Source organism: Desmodus rotundus, chromosome X, assembly GCF_022682495.2.
Source record: "Desmodus rotundus isolate HL8 chromosome X, HLdesRot8A.1, whole genome shotgun sequence".
In the NCBI taxonomy this organism is placed as follows: domain Eukaryota; kingdom Metazoa; phylum Chordata; class Mammalia; order Chiroptera; family Phyllostomidae; genus Desmodus; species Desmodus rotundus.
Window position 1 is genome coordinate 69,227,924 of NC_071400.1, and position 21,771 is coordinate 69,249,694.

General features: G+C 42.1%; 2 protein-coding genes across 2 annotated transcripts; one reads left to right on the top strand and one right to left on the bottom strand.

Annotated features, from left to right (window-relative positions):
• The first annotated feature begins 9,197 nt into the window (after positions 1 to 9,197).
• PABPN1 (poly(A) binding protein nuclear 1) lies at positions 9,198 to 10,131 on the top strand. The gene has a single exon (XM_045187545.2). The coding sequence runs from the start codon at positions 9,555 to 9,557 to the stop codon at positions 10,062 to 10,064; it is 510 nt and encodes a 169-aa protein (XP_045043480.2). The 5' UTR covers positions 9,198 to 9,554; the 3' UTR covers positions 10,065 to 10,131.
• Positions 10,132 to 20,830: 10,699 nt separating this feature from the next.
• On the bottom strand, positions 20,831 to 21,403 carry DUSP21 (dual specificity phosphatase 21). Its single transcript, XM_024579985.1, has one exon. It carries the CDS (start codon positions 21,401 to 21,403, stop codon positions 20,831 to 20,833), a length of 573 nt encoding a protein of 190 aa, XP_024435753.1.
• Between the last annotated feature and the right edge of the window lie 368 nt (positions 21,404 to 21,771).

The window sequence follows — 21,771 nt, forward strand, 5'->3', positions numbered from 1 at the left end:
GGCTGATGTGGCCCCCGGTGAAAATGAGTTTGACACCCCTGTTCTAGAGAATAAATGGATTGGTAAGAGCTGGGAGGTAAATGTACAGGTGTGTGTGTTCAGGCAGAGGTAACAACGCATCTGCACAAGTTCAGAAGCCTAAGAATAAGAGAATTCTGGTAAATTCAAGTTGAGTATGGTTATGACAAAAAGGGTAAGGGCAGAATTGGGAATTGAAGTTGGGAAATTAGGCAGTACCTCGAAGAGTCTCGAAAGGCATACTAAAGAAGCATACTAATGGTTATAGTGATTTTAGGCATAGAAATAATAACTAGGGTTGCTATGGGTGTTAGTGCTGCTACTTTAAACATATTTCCTTTCACCTGGGATCAGCAGCTGGCACCAAGCTCAATAAATATTGGCTAGCTGATTGGTATAACCGTTTTTGCTACACCACGGATCGAACAACCATAACCTACAGGCTAAATACAGCCTGCCACCTCTGTTTGTACAGCCATTTCATCACACGTTAAAATTACATGAAATTCAAATTTTGATGTCCGTAAATAAAGTTTTACTGGAATACAGTCGTGCTCATTCATTTATGTATTATCTATGGCTACTTTCACAAAACAATACAAAGTTGGATAGTTGCAACAGAGAATGTATGTGATGTGCTCATCACTTCGCACAGCTGCTTAGTGCCCTACAAATCACAGTGATACTCTCATAACTTGAAGTGTTTCAAGTGCCATGCATATAACACCATGACATTTTTTTTATTACAAGTACATCCCTATTCTGTCAAAATAAGAAAAAAAGAAAAATGGACTTCAAATGTCATGCTTTTAAGGCACAGTGGAGTGTGGATTGTTCTATCAAATTTGATAGCAAAGCATTTATTTAATACCAGAGTTTTGCTTTAAAAAAATACAATCTATGTCAACATTATTAGACTACACTCACCACAATATTCCCAACTGACAGGAAAGCAGCAATGAGAACAATTAAGGAATTAAAAACAGAATATTTTATCACAGCAGAATTTCTTCACAAAAATAAAAAATGAAAATGAGGCTGCAACCAAAGTAATTTTCTGAGTAGCTCATTTCTTGGCCAAACAAGGAAAGCTATTTCATTAAATTGTGTTTGAGTGCAATAGTAATGTGTCCAAAGAAACTAAGACTATTAGCCTTTCAGCTAGAACAGTATGTGAAGAGTCGATATTGGGAGCAACACATCAAGAGTCCATTAAAAAACAAGGCAATTAACTGAGTGGTTTTCCTTGGCTCTTCATGAGTTAACAGAACACAGAATACTAAATTGTTTATTTGAGGATTACATTCCTTGCTTGAAGTGACTGAAGAATTAGCCCCTGTGGATAGCTGCATGGTGCACTGCAGGGGAAAGTATTTTCAAAGAAGCTGAAAAAACACTGATTCAGTACAACATGAAGTGGAACCTGCTAAGATGTGTTACAATTGATAGTAGTAAATATATATATATATAAGGCAGAAAAACACCTTGAACAAATTGCAAAGCTTGTAGAATGTAAGGTTTTAAAACCCAATGGCTATCCGTTGTATTATCGGTAAATACTTTGTGGTAATAAAGCAATGATAAGTTAACATTGCTTTAATTACAAGTAAGCTCAATACACTTTATACACTTCCATGCTCTCAAAAGTTAAAATAAGGAAATTATCCATTCCTATACAAATTTGCAAATTATCCATTCCTATACAAATTTGCAGCAGATATATTTTCCAAGCTCAAACTATAGTTCCAAACAGCATTTTTCAGACCTCAATGCATGTGCAATGGAAATTTCCATATTTCAAAATTCATTTAACTGTGAAATTGAGGAATTTCTACCTAACCATCAGTTGGAGGTGATTAATCTGCACTGTAATGACATACTAAAAGGCAAATATCAAGGGAAGAATCTAATAGAATTCTGTAAATGCCTTCCACACAACGAATATGCTCAACTAAAATTGTATGCACATTGATGTCAGTGTTTGGCAGTGCCTATCTGAATGGAAAGACATTTTCAAAAATGAAATACATAAAATCCCAGCACAGATCAGCATTAACAGATGAACATTTGCAAACTAATCTTATGATAGGGAATTCTAATTTTGAACCCTAATTAAGCAAAATATATTCCAAAAACAAAGGATCCCATTCTTCTCATTAGTAGACCTCTATTACCAAAGGTATTCAGTTATTGCTGTTAGTTTTAACTTCTTCAGTAAAATATTTGTGGAAATTTGTTTTCTCTCTTGTTATACCAATACCTACATAACATCTTTGTTTTTTGCCTCTTTGCCTGCAAATCTAAAATTGTTACTACCTGGTCCTATACAAAAATTTGTCCAACCCTTGGCCTAACTAATTGGATCCATGGAGGCTTCCAGTTCAAAATAATATATTGCTATTTGCCCCTAAGTGTATCCTGGCCTAACTTCTTACAAAAGTCTCCTCAAATACAGAAAAAAGACCACATTTCATAATATCAAAGACTAAAACTGACAGTTAACCTAAGGCTTGGATCTGGGTAAAACTGATGTTAATTATGAGGCAGATGGTCCTAAATGGGTGGATCAAGAAGATCCCAGTCATGGTTTACCTGGCTTCATTTCCTCAAAGACACTGACTGAAAAAAGTAGGAAGCTGCTTATTTAAAGCCCACACCATACCCCCTGGTGACCCTACCATCTGTCTCCCAACTCACAGATTGGTACCTAAACCAATAAGAGATAGCAGTTTCGCTACCCTTAAAGGCTTTTCACCAGAATATTGATCTCTACCACCAACCCCACTCCATATCCTCCAGACCTCTGTATTTCCTATTTATCTAGGCAGATAGATAAAACACGTGAGCATGAAATAGGGGAGAGATCAGCAGGATAAGGGAGAAGGGTAGATTTAAAGAGTGCAGTCCCCATAACCACAGCAGTCTTCATGGAAGTGAGACCTCTGCAGTTGCAAGAGACACAGTGATAAAAAGGGCTTCATTCTTAGTTTAATGCTCTGCTGTCACCATCTTGAAATTTTTAATTTTTTGAACAAGGGGCCCCACATTCTCATTTTTCTTATAACTTTTATGCAAATTATGTAATTAGTACTATCCAAAACTTTAAGGAAAGGCCAGCATCTTGAACATCCCTGAGAGAAGTCTGGCTGGAAAGTGTATCGTGTTATGTGTCACATTACTAAAGAAGAGGTACAAAAGAAAAAGTCAGACAGCTACACACTCAAGATGAAGATTCTGCCACTACTTCCATAGACAGATGGTGGGTCAAGGGTAACTGGCTCAATCACCTGTAGAGAGATGGAGCCCACAGAAACCTTGTCTTATTTGAGGGCAAGGAGAGTAATCAACACAGAGCTAGGAGAAGAGAAAAATGAGAAGAACCAGAGGAAATGAAAACTCTTCTTAACGAGGGTCTAGGAGAAATTTTAGAAACCTGTTGACATCCTTAAAGCTTCTGTAAAAAACAAAACAGAAGGAATGAAGAAGTGGTACTGAGATGCAAATCCAATGGGATGACATGAAAAGAGAGATGGACAGGGTAAGGAAAATGAGCAAGTAGTTTTTAAAAAGCAGAAACAAAATGAAAGTACACATTGGAGACAGTAAAGGGGAAAATTTAGGTAGCAGAAAACTAAACTCAGTGTCAATAGCAAAGCCAATGCTAAGAAATGGAATGAAGTTACCCTGGCTGGTGTGGCTCAGTGGATTGAGTGCCAGCCTACAAACCCAAGGTTCACCAGTTTGATTCCCAGTCAGGACACATGCCTGGGTTGTGGGACAGGTCTCCAGTTAGGGGGTGCATGACAGGCAACCACACAATGATGTTTCTCTCCCTCTCTTTCTCCCTCCCTTCTTCTCTCTCTAAAAATAAATAAATAAAATCTTTTAAAAAAGGAAAAGAAATGGAATGAAGTTTAAAAGGCAGAGATGGAAACAATGAGAGAGAAGATGATAGCTGTGGAGAGTGAAGAAAACCAAGAACCAATCTATGGATAATGTGTTCCTAAAAAAGGAACAAGGGCAAATAGAAGACATGTAATAAAAATAAAATAAAACAGACATTTTCTTCTGTTGAAGGACAGTATATGTTGACTGGAGGGCTCATTATGTTATAGGCAAAGTCAATAAAAGGGAACTGTAGCTGGACACATCATGGCAGAAGTTTTAAGCTACAATATTAACGTGCCCATAATTGTTCAGGCAAAAGTATGAAATCAGATTGCCCAGATAAAACTTTTCATATATAGAATTTTAGAGAGAAAAATGTATGACCCCAAAATCTATGTAACATACAACTGAGTTGTCTTTCGGGTACAAACATGTCAGAAAAACACTCTCTGCTATCTAAGGGATCATAAAATGAAATAGGGGAGAGATTGGCAGGATAAGGGAGGAGGCTATCACCTTCTTGAAAAAATTGGTTTACAATATTTTTAAACCAACAAAGATGTCAAGTAAAAAAAAAAGAAGCTCAATAATGGGGAAGTCATGGAGGGAGTAGTATGAAGCCAAAATAGAAGTGCCTCTAAATTATTGCACCATATCTAATTATAAAACTAAACCTGAATCTCAATATTTTTACACAAATTAGGTAATGAATTTTTTAAATAGTAATAAAACTATATTCATCTAAAACCTGAGTTAACATTTTCATAGGTAAGAATGGGGAATGAGGTAAAGATAAAGTGTGCTAAATTCTGTAACTAAAAAGCATGATTCAAAATATGCCATTTCACTTGGGACTCATGAATTAGATAAAAGTAAGTTAAAGAAAGCTTTTGAAAAACTTAAACGTCCATACCAGGTAATATGAAGTGCGTCCAGAAAAAGTCCCACCATTGTTAGGATAACGAGAATGGGTTGCACAACATCAATGTAACCTGGCAGCCAAGGAGAGTGGACTGGAATGCGCATGTGTGAACAATGATGACTTCACTGCACTAGTCAGTGGGGGCGGTAGACACCACTGAGTGAGCACGTGTACTGTGTGGCCATCACATTCGAAATGACTGAGCAAGTAGAGCAATGAATCTGCATCAAATTTTGCATGAAGCGTGAACATTTCTCCACAGAAACCACTCGGATGACTCAGAAGGCCATGGCTATGGGCAACTGGTGATTGACAGCTTCATCATGACAACAAGCCCACTCATGCATCACATCTCATGCAGACTTTCTTGAAGCAACATCAAATCACCCAGGTGACTCAGCTCCCCTACAGCCCAGATTTGGCACCTGAAACTTCTGGCTTTTCCCAAAACTAAAATCACCTTTGAAAAGGAAGAGATTTCAGACTCTAGATGAGATTCAGGAAAATATGACGGGGAAGCTAATGGCAATTGGGAGAACTGTGTGAGGTGTCAAGGTGCCTACTTTGAAGGAGACTGAGGCATCATTGGCCTATGCTCAATGTTTCTTGTATCTTGTATCTTCTTCAGTAAATGTCTCTATTTTTCATAGTACGTGGCTGGATACTTTCTGGATAGGCCGCATACACTTACTGTATCAATTTAGGAAATAGGTGTAGTAAAAAGTACTAATTTCTTCTTCCTCAAGATAGCTGCTTTCAACTAATAGAATAAAATAATTTCTAAAACAATGGAGAAAGTAAAAACTAAATGAAAAGTAAAGAAAATAGCAAAGAAGTGTTAATAAATGTTACAGAACAAAATGGCATAAAACCAAAGATTTCAGAATTTAAAATGTAAATACCTTATTAAAAGACTTGGTTGAGTCCTGGCTGGTGTGGCTCAGTGGATTGAGTGCCAGCCTGTGAAGCAAAGGGTCACTGGTTCAATTCCCAGTCAGGTCACATGCCTGGGTTTTGGACCAGGTCCCCAGTAGCAGGCGTGCAAAAGGCAACCACACATTGATGTTTTCTCCCTCTCTTTCTCCCTCCCTACCCCTCTCTAAAAATAGATAAATAAAAAATCTTTAAAAAAACTTGGTTGAGTAAAATAAATTCAGTATAATATAGTTACAGTAGACATACCATTAAAAATGACATATTACAAAGTAAAAAAATAGATGAAACATATTAGATAAATACAAACAAAAACAAAAAGGCGCGGGAGGAGTTGGCAGTATAAGAGCATCAAGACCAAAAAACATTAATCAAGCCAAGAGAGTTAGTTTTATATTCTATCATACCATCAAGATATATGGAGAAAACCACTAGAAATTATATTAATCAGGGTTCTCCACAGAAATGGTGATGGAAGAAAACTCGACTTGGGTTGGTGAACACACAATATAGTGTACAGATGATGTGGCGTGGAATTTCGAACTTGAAACATATAAAATTTTGTTAACAAGTCACTCCAATAAGTTCAATAAAAGGGAAAAAAGAAACAAAACCAACAGCGTATAATACATATACACATGTGTATGTGTGTGTGTACACACATACATACATATTTAGAGAGAGATTTCTTTTAAGGAATTGGCTTACATCATTGTGGAAGGTGAAAAGTCTGAGATCTGTAGATCTGCAGGGTGGGCACAAAAGGCTAGACACTCAGATAAGAGTCAATGTTGTAATCTGGAGTCTGACACCTGCAGGGCAGGCCAGCAGCCTGAAAACTCAGGCAGAGTTTCTATGTTACAGTCTTGAGGCAAATTGCTTCTTCTTGAGTAAACCTCAGTCTTTGCTCTTAAGGCCTTCTACTCATTGGAGAAGACCCACCCACACATGGAGGGTAACTTAAAGTGGACCGATGGTAAATGTTAATCACATCCACAAATACCTTCACAGCAACATCTACACTAGTGTTTGGCCAAAAAATGGACAACAAAGCCTAGCCAAGTTGACACATAAAATTAGCCATCACAGCAATATAGGGAGAAAATGACAGGAAGATAATAGAAATATTGATATACAATTAACATACCTTTTAGTCTTAGGCATATCAAGCAGACAAAAAATAAATATGAATATTAAGAATATAAATAATACTAACTATGTATAATGTATATGAATTATATAGAAACTATATATGTATAACATTTTATCTTATAAGTTATATTAAAAGATGAAAATAGTGGTAGCAATCTGAAAAAAAAGTGATGTTGGATCCATCTTCACACTAGGATATATTACAGATGGATCAAACACTTAAATGTTTAAATTGAAACCATAAATGTACTTGAAGAGCTATGAGAATCATTTTTAGTATAATCTTAGAGAGTAGAGAGCCTTCGTGAGAATGACACAGAACCCACAAGCCATAAAAAATAAATTTGACTAAATAAAAATAATCTCTGCCTGGCAAATCCATTCTAAGCAAAGTCAAAAGACAAATAAAAATTTGGAAAAGAGGAGAGGGGAAGGTAAGGGGGATAAATGGTAATGGAAATTAGAAAGTTAAATAAAAAAATTGAAGAAGATATCTGAAGTTCTAATCACAGACAAATGCCTCACTTCTCTAATAAAGTTTTTACAAATCAGTGAGAAAAAACTAGCAATCTAACAAAAATTGATATGAGCAGCCAGTTCATAGAAAGAAAAATATAAATGGGTTTTAAAAGAATGAAAAGATGCTAGAACTTAGTTATAATAAGAAACATGCAAATTAAAAGTAAACCAAGATACCATGTTTTACTGGTTGGAATGGCAAAGATACAAAGTGTGATAATGCAGTGCTGCTGATTCTGTGGAGAAACAGACGCTCTCATACGTTGCTGCTAAGTGTTGATAACATCTGTAGAAATTAATCGGGCAATGTGTATCAAAATTTCAAATTATGAAATTGGAACCTGTGAGATAATAGAAAAAAAATTATATATATGTCAATGGCACAGAGCTGCCGAAACCTTTGTAATTTTCTAAGAGTACTAGGAGCATCTCTTGTTCTAATATTTGTCTTCGACCCTATCCCTAAGAAAGGACTCTTAAACCCCTTGTAAATTTCTAAGTGATACAAGCACTAGGGGTACCCTTTCTTCTAATGAGGTAACTCTGGGTGGGCTCTTGGATGGGGGCTGGTCACCAGAAAGACCAAGTCATGATTAGAGGCTTGGAATTTTCAGCCCACCCTTACCGCCCACTTCTCCAGAAAGGAAAAAGGCAATGGAAATGGAGTTAATAATTGATCATGCCTGTGTGTGAAGAAGCCTCCATGAAATCCCAAGGGGGTCAGGAAACTTTTAGGTGGGTGAACACATCCACACCAGGAGAGTGACATACCACAACTCCACTGACACAGAAGTTCCTGAACTTGGGACCCTCCCAGACTTTGTCCTATGCATCTCTTCCCCTAGCCGTTCATTTGTATACTTTATCATAACCCTTAATAAAACTGGTGAGTGTTTTTCCCTGAGTTCTTTGAGCTGCCCAAGCAAATTAATCAAACCTGAGGAAGGGATCATGGGAACCTCTGATTTGTAGTCACAACTTTTGTTGGTAACCTGGGCACCAGGCAACTGGCATCTGAAGTGGGGTGGGAGCAGCCTTGGGGCATTGAGCCCTTAACTTGTGGGATGTGATGCTATCTCCAGATAGAGTTAGAACTGAGTTAAATTGCAGGAAACTCAGCTTGTGTCACAGAGAATTGCTGGGTGTGGGGAAAAGCCTCTTCACATTTGATGACTAGGAGTGTCAGAAGTGAAGTGTTCTTTGTGAATGTGGTCGTTGTGTAAGTAGCAAAGGAGACACATAGGTGATCAACTAGGTTTTCCTGAACACAGGTCCACTATTTCCATTTCTCATAATACCCTATTGTGTTGCGACCCTTCAAGGCTGAGCAGGTTCATGGTACCTGTCAGTCCCTCAGGAAGGGAAGAAGCCCAGAGGCTACACCGTGGCGTCTTACATGCTGGGCAAAAGACCACGTGGTCCATTATAAAACCTTGGGGGTTACCTGTTACGTTGGCAGAGGCACAAGAAACTTGTGAGACCTGTGTTGTCTGCTCACAAGAGCATACCCCGAAGGCCTGTGGGAACTTCTAGACAGGTGGTGTGGGGACAGGTACCACTGACCTAGTAGCAGGTGAATGTAACTGGGCCCCTACCTAGTTCGGAGGGGTATAATTATGCTATTACAGGTGTGGACACGGCCACAGGACTTTTAGCTGCTTATCCCACACTGCACCCAGATCAGAAAGCAGTGACTGCTGCACTGGAGCAGTTATGTGCTGCTTGTGGGCAACCCTTAGTCATTGAAAGTGATCAGGGGGGCGGCAGCGGCAGCGGGGTCTGCGGGCGGTCGGGGCTCCGGGTCGGGGCGGCGGCGCCATCGCGGGGCCGGTGGGGAGGCCGGGGAGGGGCCCCGGGGGGCGCAGGGGACTACGGGAACGGCCTGGAGTCTCAGGAACTGGAGCCTGAGGAGCTGCTGCTGGAGCCCCAGCCCGAGCCCGAGCCTGAAGAGGAGCCGCCCCGGCCCCGCGCCCCAGCGGGAGCTTCGGGCCCTGGGCCTGGCTCGGGAGTCCCCGGCAGTCAGGAGGAGGAGGAGGAGGAGTCGGGACTGGTCGAGGGTGACCCGGGGGACAGCGCCATTGAAGACCCGGAGCTGGAAGCGATCAAAGCTCGAGTCAGGGAAATGGAGGAAGAAGCGGAAAAGCTAAAGGAGCTACAGAACGAGGTAGAGAAGCAGATGAATATGAATCCACCTCCCGGCAATGCTGGCCCAGTGATCATGTCTATTGAGGAGAAGATGGAGGCCGATGCCCGTTCCATCCATGCTGGCAATGTGGTCTATGGTGCAACAGCAGAAGAGCTGGAAGCACACTTTCATGGCTGTGGTTCAGTTAATCGTGTTACCATACTCTGTGACAAATTTAGTGGCCATCCCAAAGGGTTTGCATATATAGAGTTCTCAGACAAAGAGTCAGTGAGGACTTCCCTGGCCTTAGATGATTCCCTATTTAGAGGAAGACAAATCAAGGTGATCCCAAAACGAACCAACAGACCAGGCATCAGCACAACAGACCGAGGTTTCCCACGAGCCCGATACCATGCCCGGACCACTAACTATAACAGTTCCCGATCTCGATTCTACAGCGGTTTTAACAGCAGGCCCCCAGGGTCGAGTCTACAGGGGCCGGGCTAGAGCGACTTCATTTACTAAAAAAAAAATGTGTATTAGGAGGAGAGAGAGGAAAAAAAGAGGAAAGAAGGAAAAAAAAAGAATTAAAAAAAAAACAGAAGATGACCTTGATGGAAAAATATTTAAAAAAAAAAAAAAAAAGATATACTGTGGAAGAGGGGAGAATCCCATAACTAACTGCTGAGGATGGACCTGCTTTGGGGAGTAGGGGAAGGCCCAGGGAGTGGGGCAGGGGGCTGCTCATTTCACTCTGGGGATTCGCCATGGACTCGACTCAACTGGGCAAGCTGCTCCCCCTGTTTCCCTGTCCCACTTCACCCCTTTGGGGGCCACTCAAGGGTAGGTGGGCATGGATGGTAGGAGGCTTTTTGTTTTTGTTTTCGTTTTTTTTACCCAGGGCTCTGGAAGGACACCAAACTGTTCTGCTTGTTACCTTCCCTCCATCTTCTCCCTCACTTTCACAGTACCCTCCTGCCTGCTCCTGTCCTGCCAGGTCAACCACCCACCCCACCCCTCTTTTCTGGCTCCCTGTTCCTCCAGATTGCCTGGTGATCTATTTTGTTTCCTTTTGTGTTTCTTTTTCTGTTTTGAGTGTCTTTCTTTGCAGGTTTCTGTAGCCGGAAGATCTCCCACCAGCTCCCAGCGGCTCCAGTGTAAATTCCCCTACCCCCTGGGGGAATGCACTACCTTGTTTTGGGGGGTGGGGGTGGGGCACTTTTTGTTTTTCAGGGCTTTTTTTCTTTGCCTTTTACCCCCCTTTTATTTGGAGGGAACGGGAGGAAGTGGGCACAGGGAGGTGGGAGGTGGATTTTGTTTATTTTTTTTAGCTCATTTCCAGCAGGTGGGAGTTTTTTTTAAATAGGTGTCATGAATAAAATTGTTTTTGAAAGTAAAAAAAGAAAGAAAGAAAGTGATCAGGGAACACATTTTACTGGGGCCTTGGTAAACAATGGGGCTGAGACCTGCAGATTGACTAGAAATTCCATGTGGCCTACCATCCTCAAGCTACTGGAATGACTGAATGGTACAACGGTCTCTTAAAGCAGGGCCTGTGAGCTGCAGCTGCCACCCCTACACTGAGGGGTTGGACGAAATGCTTATGGACTGTCTGTCCTCTGGACTCTAAATGAGAGAAGTCGGAGAGGGAGGCCCAGCTCCAGTGGAAGCCTTGCTTCACCAGCCTGCAGCTCCAATTCAGCCGCAGGTTCAGACTAAGGATGCTTTGCTGAAACCAGGCATGGGAAAACAGGGGAATATTCTCTTGCCCACTCCAGAGGGCCTGCAGCAAGGGCGAACAGCCACTTGGATGTGGCCTTGGGAAATAAAAGCTCCTTACATGCGTTGGGTGGCTCTTTTTGCCCCTTGGGGACAAGGGGTGGAGAGAAACTTACAAATAGTGCCCTGGGTGATTGGGACATGGTCCCCAGTCTTAAAGGTGACATATCCAGGGCCAGCAGACCATGAAATGCTTCTTCGTGGCACCTTTGTGATTTCTTTATGGCCCATTATGAGTTCTCCCCTGTTATTACTAGTAGATGCTTAACTCCCAGTTGAGGTATGAAAGGTCTGGTATTCATGCCCAGGAAGACGCCCTCTCCCAGCCACTGTCTTATTGGTTGACCAGACACTGGCTTGTATATTGCCTGAGGGTCGTGACTTGCCTTTGCTGGTGCCTATAACTGTTCTGTCTTCTCGCTCTTAGAGTGCAAAGTAAACCCTTAGTAGACTGGGTTCATACCTATGCCTTAGTGGCTGACCAATCAGCATTCAGGGTCTGCACTGAACTTCCCCCTAAGCACATCAGCTGGCTTCCCATGGTGCATCCCTCCTTGCTTCTGTCTCAAATTGGACTTGGCTTCAGAACCAGTGGAACAGTGCACATCCCTTGTGGAATGTGACCTGGACTAACATCTGTGCTGGGGCGAAACAGCAGTATAATTGACCCCGGCCATTAGGTGGCTACCCAATATGGGATGGCTCAGGGTGGCTCACAGCTGAGGCCATTGAACTGGCTGGACCAGCTCCCCTTTGCATTGAGAATCCCAAAGGACAAGCCCAGGTGGGCTGGACTCCAATAGGTCTGTGTCAGACTCAGACCCTAGAGCATTTCTGGGAGGCGCAGAATGATGTGTGGGTTGCAGTTCCTACTGGAGCCCTCTGGGTGTGTGGCTCACACGGGTGGCCTTACGTGCCTGGAAATTAGACTGGTCATTGAACTTGGGGATGGCCCTATTTGCCTGCTTGAGTTCAGAAAACTCTAGTAGTCCAGCCAACAAATTGGGAAGCATTTAAAGTGCCACACCAGGTAAAGTGTACTACCTGGTGATATTACCCATTAGCTGTTTTTTCTCCTCAAGCTGCTTCTGTAGCTACTGAGACTAAGATAACCGCTTTGGCTTTGCACACCGCTTGCGCACTGAATGTAACACATGATTCTTTAAGCCTGCTAAATGAAGAAGTGTATCAATTACGAAAAGTAGCCTTGCAAAATTGTATGGCTTTAGATACGCTTACTGCATCCCAAGGTGGAGTATGTGCCCTAGTAGGGGCAGAATGCTATGTCTATGTCCCTGATGTCCACCGCAGTGTTAGTCAAGCTTTATGGGCATTAGCTTCCGAGACCCCTGCCATTGAACGCCTGACAGGTGATCCTTTACAGGAATGGTGGAAATGGTGGGCATCCCTAACTACTGAATGTCAGTGGGTTCTTGCTGTCCTGGGTGGCAGCGCTTGTGTTTTGCTTGCTTGTTGCTGTAGCCTGTACTGCTGTTGTGGTATATGGGTGCAGGGCTCTGCCCTCCTCACTGCAGGACCTTGCAGAAGACATCCTCGCATAAACTGTAAGGTGAGGAACCCAGAAGGGGTGGGTTGTAGGGTAAGTGGAGGCAGTCTGGCTTCCTTACCCAGGTGTCTGGGTAGCTAATGGGAGCAGTGTTCCCACAGCCTTGGAGGGGCCTGGTAAGTAGTGTTCTCACAGCCTTGAGACTGGGTCCGATAAACTATTCCCATAACATGAAGTGGGCTCACATATGCAGAATTATGTTATGTTATATAATTTCTGGCATCTTTCTAGCTTTGTTCACCTCTACTACTTAAGCAGGTAGGGACTCTCTGCTGGGTGCCACGCTGGGGAGCAAGGGCCATGATATGTGCCATGCAGAGACATGCAGATAGACATGCAGCTTGCACCATGTGTGGCTCACCCACCTGTGAACAAAGGCATGCCAGGCATCCCAACAGCTCCATGAATATTTTCCACCTACAGTACATGAATACCACAAAACTGCTAAGCCTTGAATGGTCACAACACACCTATGGATATATTTGCACATAAATAAAATAATTTATCTGCATAAACATAATTACAAGTTTATTTACTGCAGTATTATTTGTAATAGCAAAATTCTGTCAACAACCTAAATGTCCATCAATAAGGAACAAGTTAAATTAATTATAATACTTCCACACGATGGAATACTATGAAGTGGTCAAAAAGAACAGGGATGTTCTCTTTCACTGACTTAGCTTGATCTGTAACATATATAAACAAAGAGAAACAAGGTAGAGAACAGTGTGTAAAAGCATGCTCCTACTTGTTGAAAAATGAGAAAATATTCATATGTAATTTCTTGTAGATGCATAAAGTAATATCTTAGAAGGCTACAGGAGAAACTAATAATATTGACTGATTTTGAGGAAAGGAATTGATTTGTGAGAGGACAGAAGTGAGGAGACTTTTCTCTATATATACCCTTATGTACCACTTGAATGCCGAGTCACAAGTACATTACCTATTTAAACGTTAAACATTTTTAAATAGTAAAATACAATAAAACATACATAGCATATTTTGCCATGTATAATGAGCACTTTTTTGAAGGAAAAATAAGGATGCACGTTATACATGAGTAGTATCTGAAATACCTTGTATCTGTTCTTGTGTTTTGTAATTATTTGTTACATAAAATTTCTTGTACCATGATATGTTAAAAAACAAATGGTAAAATTCCTTTATAATACAAAAAAACAAGTATCTAAATAGAAATAAATTTTTTAAATTGAATTAAAAAATTAAAATGAGAGATTTTTTTTCCTGAAAGTTTGGGCCAAAAATGTGGGTGTGCACTATACATGGCAAAATATGGTATATATATGGCATATATTTTATATTATCCCACCGATAGATAATGCATGTTTTCCACTGTTCAAGAGATAGCTAATGAGAAAATCTCAGTTCTGTAAAGTAACTTTTATACAAGACACATTCTTTGACCTCTGTGTAATAAAGCTAGAAATAAATGCGAACTCTTACTGTCCTCAGCACAAGCCCTAGACCTGTCTAAACTTGGAGCCCTCAGAGTTCAATCAAATTTATCACAAAGGCCTTCTAAGTTGGTCAAGTCCCGTGCTCATTTTTTATTCCTTCGCCATACAGACTAGTGAAGAAAATAGTCAATCATAAGTCCAGATTCTTACACTATTGAGTCCCATTTCAGAAAGCCTTGTTAAATAAGCTTTCTGAACATAGCCATGTGTTCAGAACACAGCTTAAGACATTGACGGCGAGGATCTGGTGGAGAGTCTGGCCCAAACACCGAAAGATTGTCATAAAATTCATGTTTCCACTGCCTCCTCTCCCCTTATCAGGCAGTTCCTGACCTGGTAAGGACAAGGTACTGCAGAGGTCACCTCCCCACCTGCATATATTTCATTAATGAGGGATGGCGAAACGTGTATGAAAAGGAGACAGCAATGTAGCTGGAGATTGGCTCTCAAGTACCCCCAAGTAAACACACCCTCTTGTTGGATAACTTTACCTCTTTACCTCAATAGTGTAGATCAGAATGAACAATCATGTGGTGTCACAGATATCTATCTGATTGGTAACATAAGAGAATGCTAAATGTTTTAGCAGGCAAAAACTGTTTTAAAATTTGAATTGTAAAGAATTGAGTGAGTGAATGTGTGTTTTAGTAAACTAAATTTCAATTTTCTAACATTATTAGCCTTTGGAATTAAGATATACAAACTCCAGAAACATGCTTAATATATGGTTAATACTTTCTTGATCATGATTCAGACATTCTGGATAGATGAGCTTTTATTTAAGTATATATACAAGGCCCCTCCAGAAAGTATCTAGCCATGTAATGTGAAAAATAGAGACATTTATTGAAGAAGATACAACCCTCCCTTCCCTACTCTCTAAAAATAAATAAAATCTTTAAAAACATTGGCAGAAAAGTTTAAAAGTGAAAAAATATAATTAGGAGAAAATAATAGTTAACATTTTTATGATTATGCAATGGAGAAAAGCTTTAAAGTATTATTTAGAAGCAAAAACCATTTAGTTAAAGTCTAACAGATTTAATAATAAAAAGTTAAACTTTTGAATTGCAAGCAAGCACCATAAACAAATGGCATGTGATAAAGTGAGGAAAATATATGCAACATATTTGACAGGAAATACTGAGTACTGTATTCTTATTCTATATTTCAGTCCTTACAACTGAAAAGAATAAAAGATTTACATCGATGGAAAACCATCTACAGGGATGAATAGATTATTCAGAAAAGAGGGACAAAGATAACAAGATATTAACAACTGGTTGATGTTGCTCAGCCTTCATCAGAGTTATCTGAGATACTTGTTAAAAATGGAGCTTCCTGTACTTTACCCATTACCTACTGAACCTAAATTTCTGGTGTTGGTCTCTGTAATAAAATCTCCCTAGATGATTTGTATGTATGTAGCAGTGGAAAATTGAACAGTGGGAAATTGTAACCCACCCCACCATTCTTTTGACATTATTTCTGTAAGTGCAGACTCTGACTAATATGTAGCTTATAGATGAACAGCATGTTTGTATAAGAATCCTAGGAATTAGCTTTGAAAGATAAAGACTCCGAACTTCAGGCATCTCCGCTCTGGGAAATTTGCTTACTTTCGACGGTGGAGCCAGGATGAAGTAAAGTCAGGAGGTAAAGCCAGGGTGACTAAACCAGGATGATGCACACCAGGCCATTACTTGCTTTATTGGAATGGACTGTGCTTGTCTGCACATGGAGGATTTTTCAACTCCCTTCCTTGATTTGTTTGTTCTGTTCCCCTTTCCCTCCTTATAAAAAACCACTGCCTCCACTGAGAGGGGGAGATGGGCTTTGAGACATGAGTCCCCCATCTTCCAGATGGCTGGCATCTGCAAATAAACCACTTTCCTTTACATCAGCACCTGCTTCTCAGGTATTGGCTTTTATAGTGGCAGGCAGCTGAACCTGCGTTTGGTTATGTGTACACTATTTGAGAATTAAGGGTATGACTAAAACTTTTCCTTCTTTCCATCTGCTTACATACTTTTGTCTCAAAAGAAATGAAAGAAAACAGAGCCCAATCTTAATGTCACCTCTTCGCTCTTAGGCTGAGTGCAAATTCCTTAACCTCTTGGAATCTCTGTTTTCTCATTAGCACTGTGTGGGTAATAACTACCTTGAAGGACTATTGTAAGGACTAGAGACACTGTAAAGTGTCTGATGCCCTGGTTGGTGTGGCTCAGTTGGTTGGAGCACCGTCCTGTAACCCAAGAGTTGTAGGTTTGATTCCCAGTCAGGGCACATGCCTAGGTTGTGGGGTTAATCCTGGCCAGGCACATATGGGAGGCAATCGATTGATGTTTCTCTCCCTTCATCTCTCTAGAAGAATAAAAAAAAACCTTTAAAAAAAGTGCCTGATACTGTAGCTTCCTAATAAATGATGGTTATTATTATTTTTCATTTTAACTCATATTCTATTTTTAAACAGCTACAATTCTTTTTTTCCAGGTGTGTGTATGGAAGGGGGGACACTTTCTTCTATACTCAAGATTCTTTTGGCTGGTCTAATAACCAAATAGACATGAGACAGATTAGAAAGAGAAAATAACCAATTTTAATACATACATATGTATGGGAACCCCACATACATGAGAGAGTCAGAGGCCCCATATACATAAGAGATTTAGACACAGAAAGGGAACATGGGTATATAAGACATTCTGAGCTAAGGATGAGAGGTAAGGTGCTTTGGGGGCTTCCAAAGGTCCTTGCAGAATTGACGCAGGGTGCAGCCAAGAGGAGGGCCCCAAGAAGGGATTTGTAATGGGGTCCAGGACTCGAGGTGTCCAGGAAATATTAGAAAAATGTATGTAGGATGTCCTCACCCCCACAAGCCTGAGCCAGGGGGGATGGGACACATGGAACAGGGCCATTCAGAGCTGTTTTGGGTAGCAACAGCTTTGCAGCTAACCCCTGGCATGGTCATTTAACATATCTATAACCTTTAACTGGTTTCATGGATATGTTAAATAGCTGTGGCCCTGCTTTGACCCAGGGAGATGGGAGTGACTTCCACCCAAGGTGGGACTGGGAAGAAACTCCCCCTGGTTACAGGGCCTGCGTGAGAGCGTGGAGATGATTGGCTCCATGCCATGGGGCCACACCTGCCCAGACTTACTATGGCAGCCCAGTAAAGCTGGAAGAATACGGGGATGCTGGCAGGTGTAACTGACTGTAGGAGGAGTCGGCAATGGGGCTGCAAAGGAAGATGGGCGCTGGGATTTAAACCTAGGCCAGGCAGCCTTAGCGGGGGAGGACCACAGGTTTTGGGGGAGAAAGGAGACCATGCGGCTCTGAAGAGAGAGGAGACCACGCGGCTCCAAAGGAAATGGAGAGGAGACCATGCGGCTCTGAAGGAAAGAGTAGACCCACGAGGTTCTGAAGCAAGTAGATAGATAGAGGTCCATGTGGTTCTGAAGTAAAAGAGGAGAGTACCACGAGGTTCTGAGGGGAAAGGAAGAGGGCCAGGATCAGGCAGCTTTGGTGAAGTAAAGAGAGAACCATGCGGTTCTGAAGGAGAGTAGAGAGGACCACGAGGCTTTGGAGTGCTTCTTTTTGCCACTCGGCTTAGGCAGCAGGAGAGACTTTGCCAGGAAGAAAGGGGAGGAAGGACTCTTGCTGGTGGGCCATGAGAAGGTGCCGCATGGCTATGGATTAACTGGAGATTGAGGCGGCAACACAGCTGATGGTGCCAGGAGCCTGAATCACAGACTTCTGCTTCTTTTCCTGAGACACGGTACCCCGGGCTGGGCACAGGGAGACGGAAGGACTGTGCATCTGTGGGTATTCTAAAGGACTTTAGTATCTTATTGAAGACATTAGGTCATTACTCTTAAGTTTGTGTAACTTTTAAATAAACAATTCCTTTCCTTTTCACCAGTCTCTGGCATTGAGAGACGTCTTTCCTCTGGCGGCGGGCATTGCGAACCTAGCAGGTGGGCGTGGGGGAAGGAACCTCCAGAGACAGAAAGGGGGAATCCTTTCTGTAATAATTTATCGTGAGCCACCCCCTGCCCTGCTCTGTAACAGAATGATAAAAAGAGCAGATGTTTAGTAATTAGAAGTTTGTGCTGTCCATATAGCTGAATCAAAAGAGGTTATCTCTGATAATCTGTTACTATGGGAAAGGCCCCTAATTCAGGTTCTATGTAGTTAAGGGAGGGGCAGAAATCTCTCTTGAGCCTGAAGTTAAAATCTTTAGGTCAAAATAATCTGTGTACCACAGAAGCCCATCTCGGGGTGGCTCATTTTGAGCCCCCACACAGGTGACATGATCCTTTTCTTTTCTGTATGTTTGTGTCTCTGTTTGTTATAATACTTTATGCATCCTTGACAAAAAATGGGAACAACTGTGTTATGGGTTGCAATGAGTGACACCAAACTATGAAGTCTCAGCGTCTGGAACCTTAGAATGTGACCTTATTTGGAAATCGGGTTGTTGCAGATGTATTTAGTTGAGATGAGGTCATACTGAAGGAGATGAGGTCATGCTGAACCCCTAAATATGACTGGGGTCCTTATAAGAAGAAGGAAACTTGAACACAGACATACGCAGAGGGAAGACAAATAAGATGACACACTACAAAAGATGACCATGTGATCACAGAGATGCACCTGGAAGCCAAGGAACACCAAGGATTGGTAGTAATCACCAGAAACCAGGAAGAGGCAAGGAAAGATTTTCCATCTGGATTTCTGACAGAAAGGCTGCTTTGTGGGGGCTCTGCCATACTAGCCCATGTGTTCTGCAAGATTGTTCTTCTACCTGTAAAAGGAGGGAATCTGTCTAGAGCAGTGGTTTTCATAGCCCATGCCCCACCCCCAATTGTCTCCTTGGGCTCTCCTTTTGTGGAATTGGAGTTGGGGATGGGCTTGGAGACAAAGGGTATTCAGACTTCACTGGGCTATGGTCCCACAGGTCTGTGTTAACTAAACTAGTTGTTGTGCTCTTGTCTTATGATCTTTTTTTTTTGGGGGGGGGGGGGTCTGAAATCATCTGGATTAGAATAGCAGTTCCCAAGCAAGAGCCAGGGACCTGGGACCTGGGGAGTTTGAACAATTCTGGATTCCAGACCTGCTTGTGGGGACCAGTCATTTGTCCTTTTGGCAAATTCCTCTTTGGATCCTAGTGGATCCTAGGAGGCTGGCTCTTAATGGTCAGTGATCGTAAACAAAGACATTGGGGTGGGGGCGGTGGCTGGAATTGTAATTCTTGCTTCTTGCTTGTACATAGTTTGAACACAGTGACACAATGGGAACTCTGAAAAGGCTCTAAATCTAGGCTTCCTCTGAGGTAGAATCCTAAGGAAATTTAAACCATTTGTTTTTATAGACAGGGTGAATTTTTGGAAGAGTACTTTGTAGACAACAAAAGAGCTATTGATGTGGAAAATGTCATTGTGAGTATGAATGCTGAGCCCCGCCCAGCAGGGCCAATGAGTATCATTAGTAACAAGAGCTGCTCTTTACTCCAAGCATGGAAGCATTCATTTGCTAGGTCTCATACTAAGGAATCTAAACCTTACAACCAACCTGTGAGAGATGGGTTATCACTGCTTTGACAGGTGAGGAAACAGAGGCCCTCAGAGCCCCCAGGTCACAATGGGAGGAGGTATCAGAGATGAGGGAACTGTGTCTTAGCCAGCAGCTCCAGCCTTCCAAACCAAAGCCCATAAGAGAAATCCCTGAGGCCTGGTGTCAGGCCTGTTCTTTCAGCACTTGCCCTGGAGAAGGGGATTAATGACCTTTTTCACAAAGGCTGGTCAGAGTTGCCAATGGTACCTTGAGGCTGTGGCATCTAGTACAGCATTTGAAAATATTTTAAAACTTTATATAGTGAAATGGTTTCTTTGAAAACCATTTTATGTGTAAATCCAATCTACTAAGCCAGAGTTGGGCCACTGTGGTTGAAGGTAAGGGCAGGGGTGGCCTGATATTCCCCTAAGGCCCCCAGGGCTCCCAGAGCACCCCATGAAGCCCACTTATCCAGTAAGTTGGCATTTATATCATGCAGGGGGTACTATGATGTCTAAGGTTTTGGCTTTGGCATGGAAAGAACCAGAAGGGATTTGGGGGAGTGGTGGTTCACTCCTGGGTTAGACAGCATCAGGCAGGACCCAGATGCAGGCCCATCTGAGCTGAGCACTGTCTTCCCCACCCTCCTCTCTGGCTAGGCCCCAGCAGCCATAACCAGCTGCACACAGGATAACAAATACTGTCACCATCTTGCCTTGAATGGACTTTATTCTTCAAAGACAACGCTCACTAAGTTACAAACACCAACAGCCCTCCCTTTTTGCTTGCCCTTCTAAAAGGCATTGCGTTTTCTTTACTGACCAAAGTTCAGCGATCAGGTTCAATGTTGGTGTAGGGTCCGATAGCAGATGTCAGGGGCTGACTTACTTTGGCATCATCAAAAGGAGCTTCTTCTGGTAGATGTCTGGGATCCTACCCACTGGAGAATTGATCATTCGTACCGTGTTTTTGGTAAATAGCTTGTATTCATATTGAATAAGTTGTTCCCAAAACCCGTTGTTGGGTCGGATGATGGGGCGGCGTAACTTGGTCCATTTGTGGGCATTCAGCAGCGACATTCCGCGGTACTTCATGAGAAAGGCGATACAGAGAGTGGCAGAGCGGCTCACACCGGCGACACAGTGCAGCAGTGTTCGGCCCTGCTTCATGTCCACGCTGTGGATGTGATCAGCTATGGGATCAAAAAAATCGTAGAGGTACGTGCTGGGAGAGTCGGCCACCGGTACCGTTAGATATTGGATGCCCTCAAAAACTGTGTTGACTGTCTCCACTGAAACACTGATGACAGTAGTGATGTGGTAGCTGGACAACACGAATCTGCTGTTAGCTGTCACGGCATTACCTATAAACAGGCTTCTGGTTATCTGGGACAGGCTATAGATGCTTGAGGGCTGTGAGACCTGCTCAGCCTGGGAGGAAGTCCACGGTGTTGTCATCAGGCAGCAGGGCAGAGGTCTCTTCTGGCCAGTTTCAGGGCATCACTCCCAGTGATGGAAGCTGCAGTGCGGAAAAGCTTATGATGCTCACTGGTCGTCACCCCTCCCTGTTCTGAGTGTCACAATCCCACTGGTTTCCATGGCAACGATAGCTTGCCACAGGGAGGAGTTGACCAAGATCTGTAGAGAAGCCCCAGATCTTTTCTTATCTTTCTCTATAGTCATTTATTTTCCAAGTCCTAATTATTTTTCTATTTTATATTTAAATTACAGTTGACATTCAATACCCAAGCCCTAATTCTTATGTCTTAACATTTTTAAATGTTTTGTACAAGATATGTATTCTATGTTTCAATTATTGGACCACA

Coding starts and splice junctions, on each gene's coding strand:
- DUSP21 (XM_024579985.1), bottom strand. CDS start 21,403: ATGACAACACCGTGGACTTCCTCCCAGGCTGAGCAGGTCTCACAGCCC.
- PABPN1 (XM_045187545.2), top strand. CDS start 9,555: ATGGAGGAAGAAGCGGAAAAGCTAAAGGAGCTACAGAACGAGGTAGAG.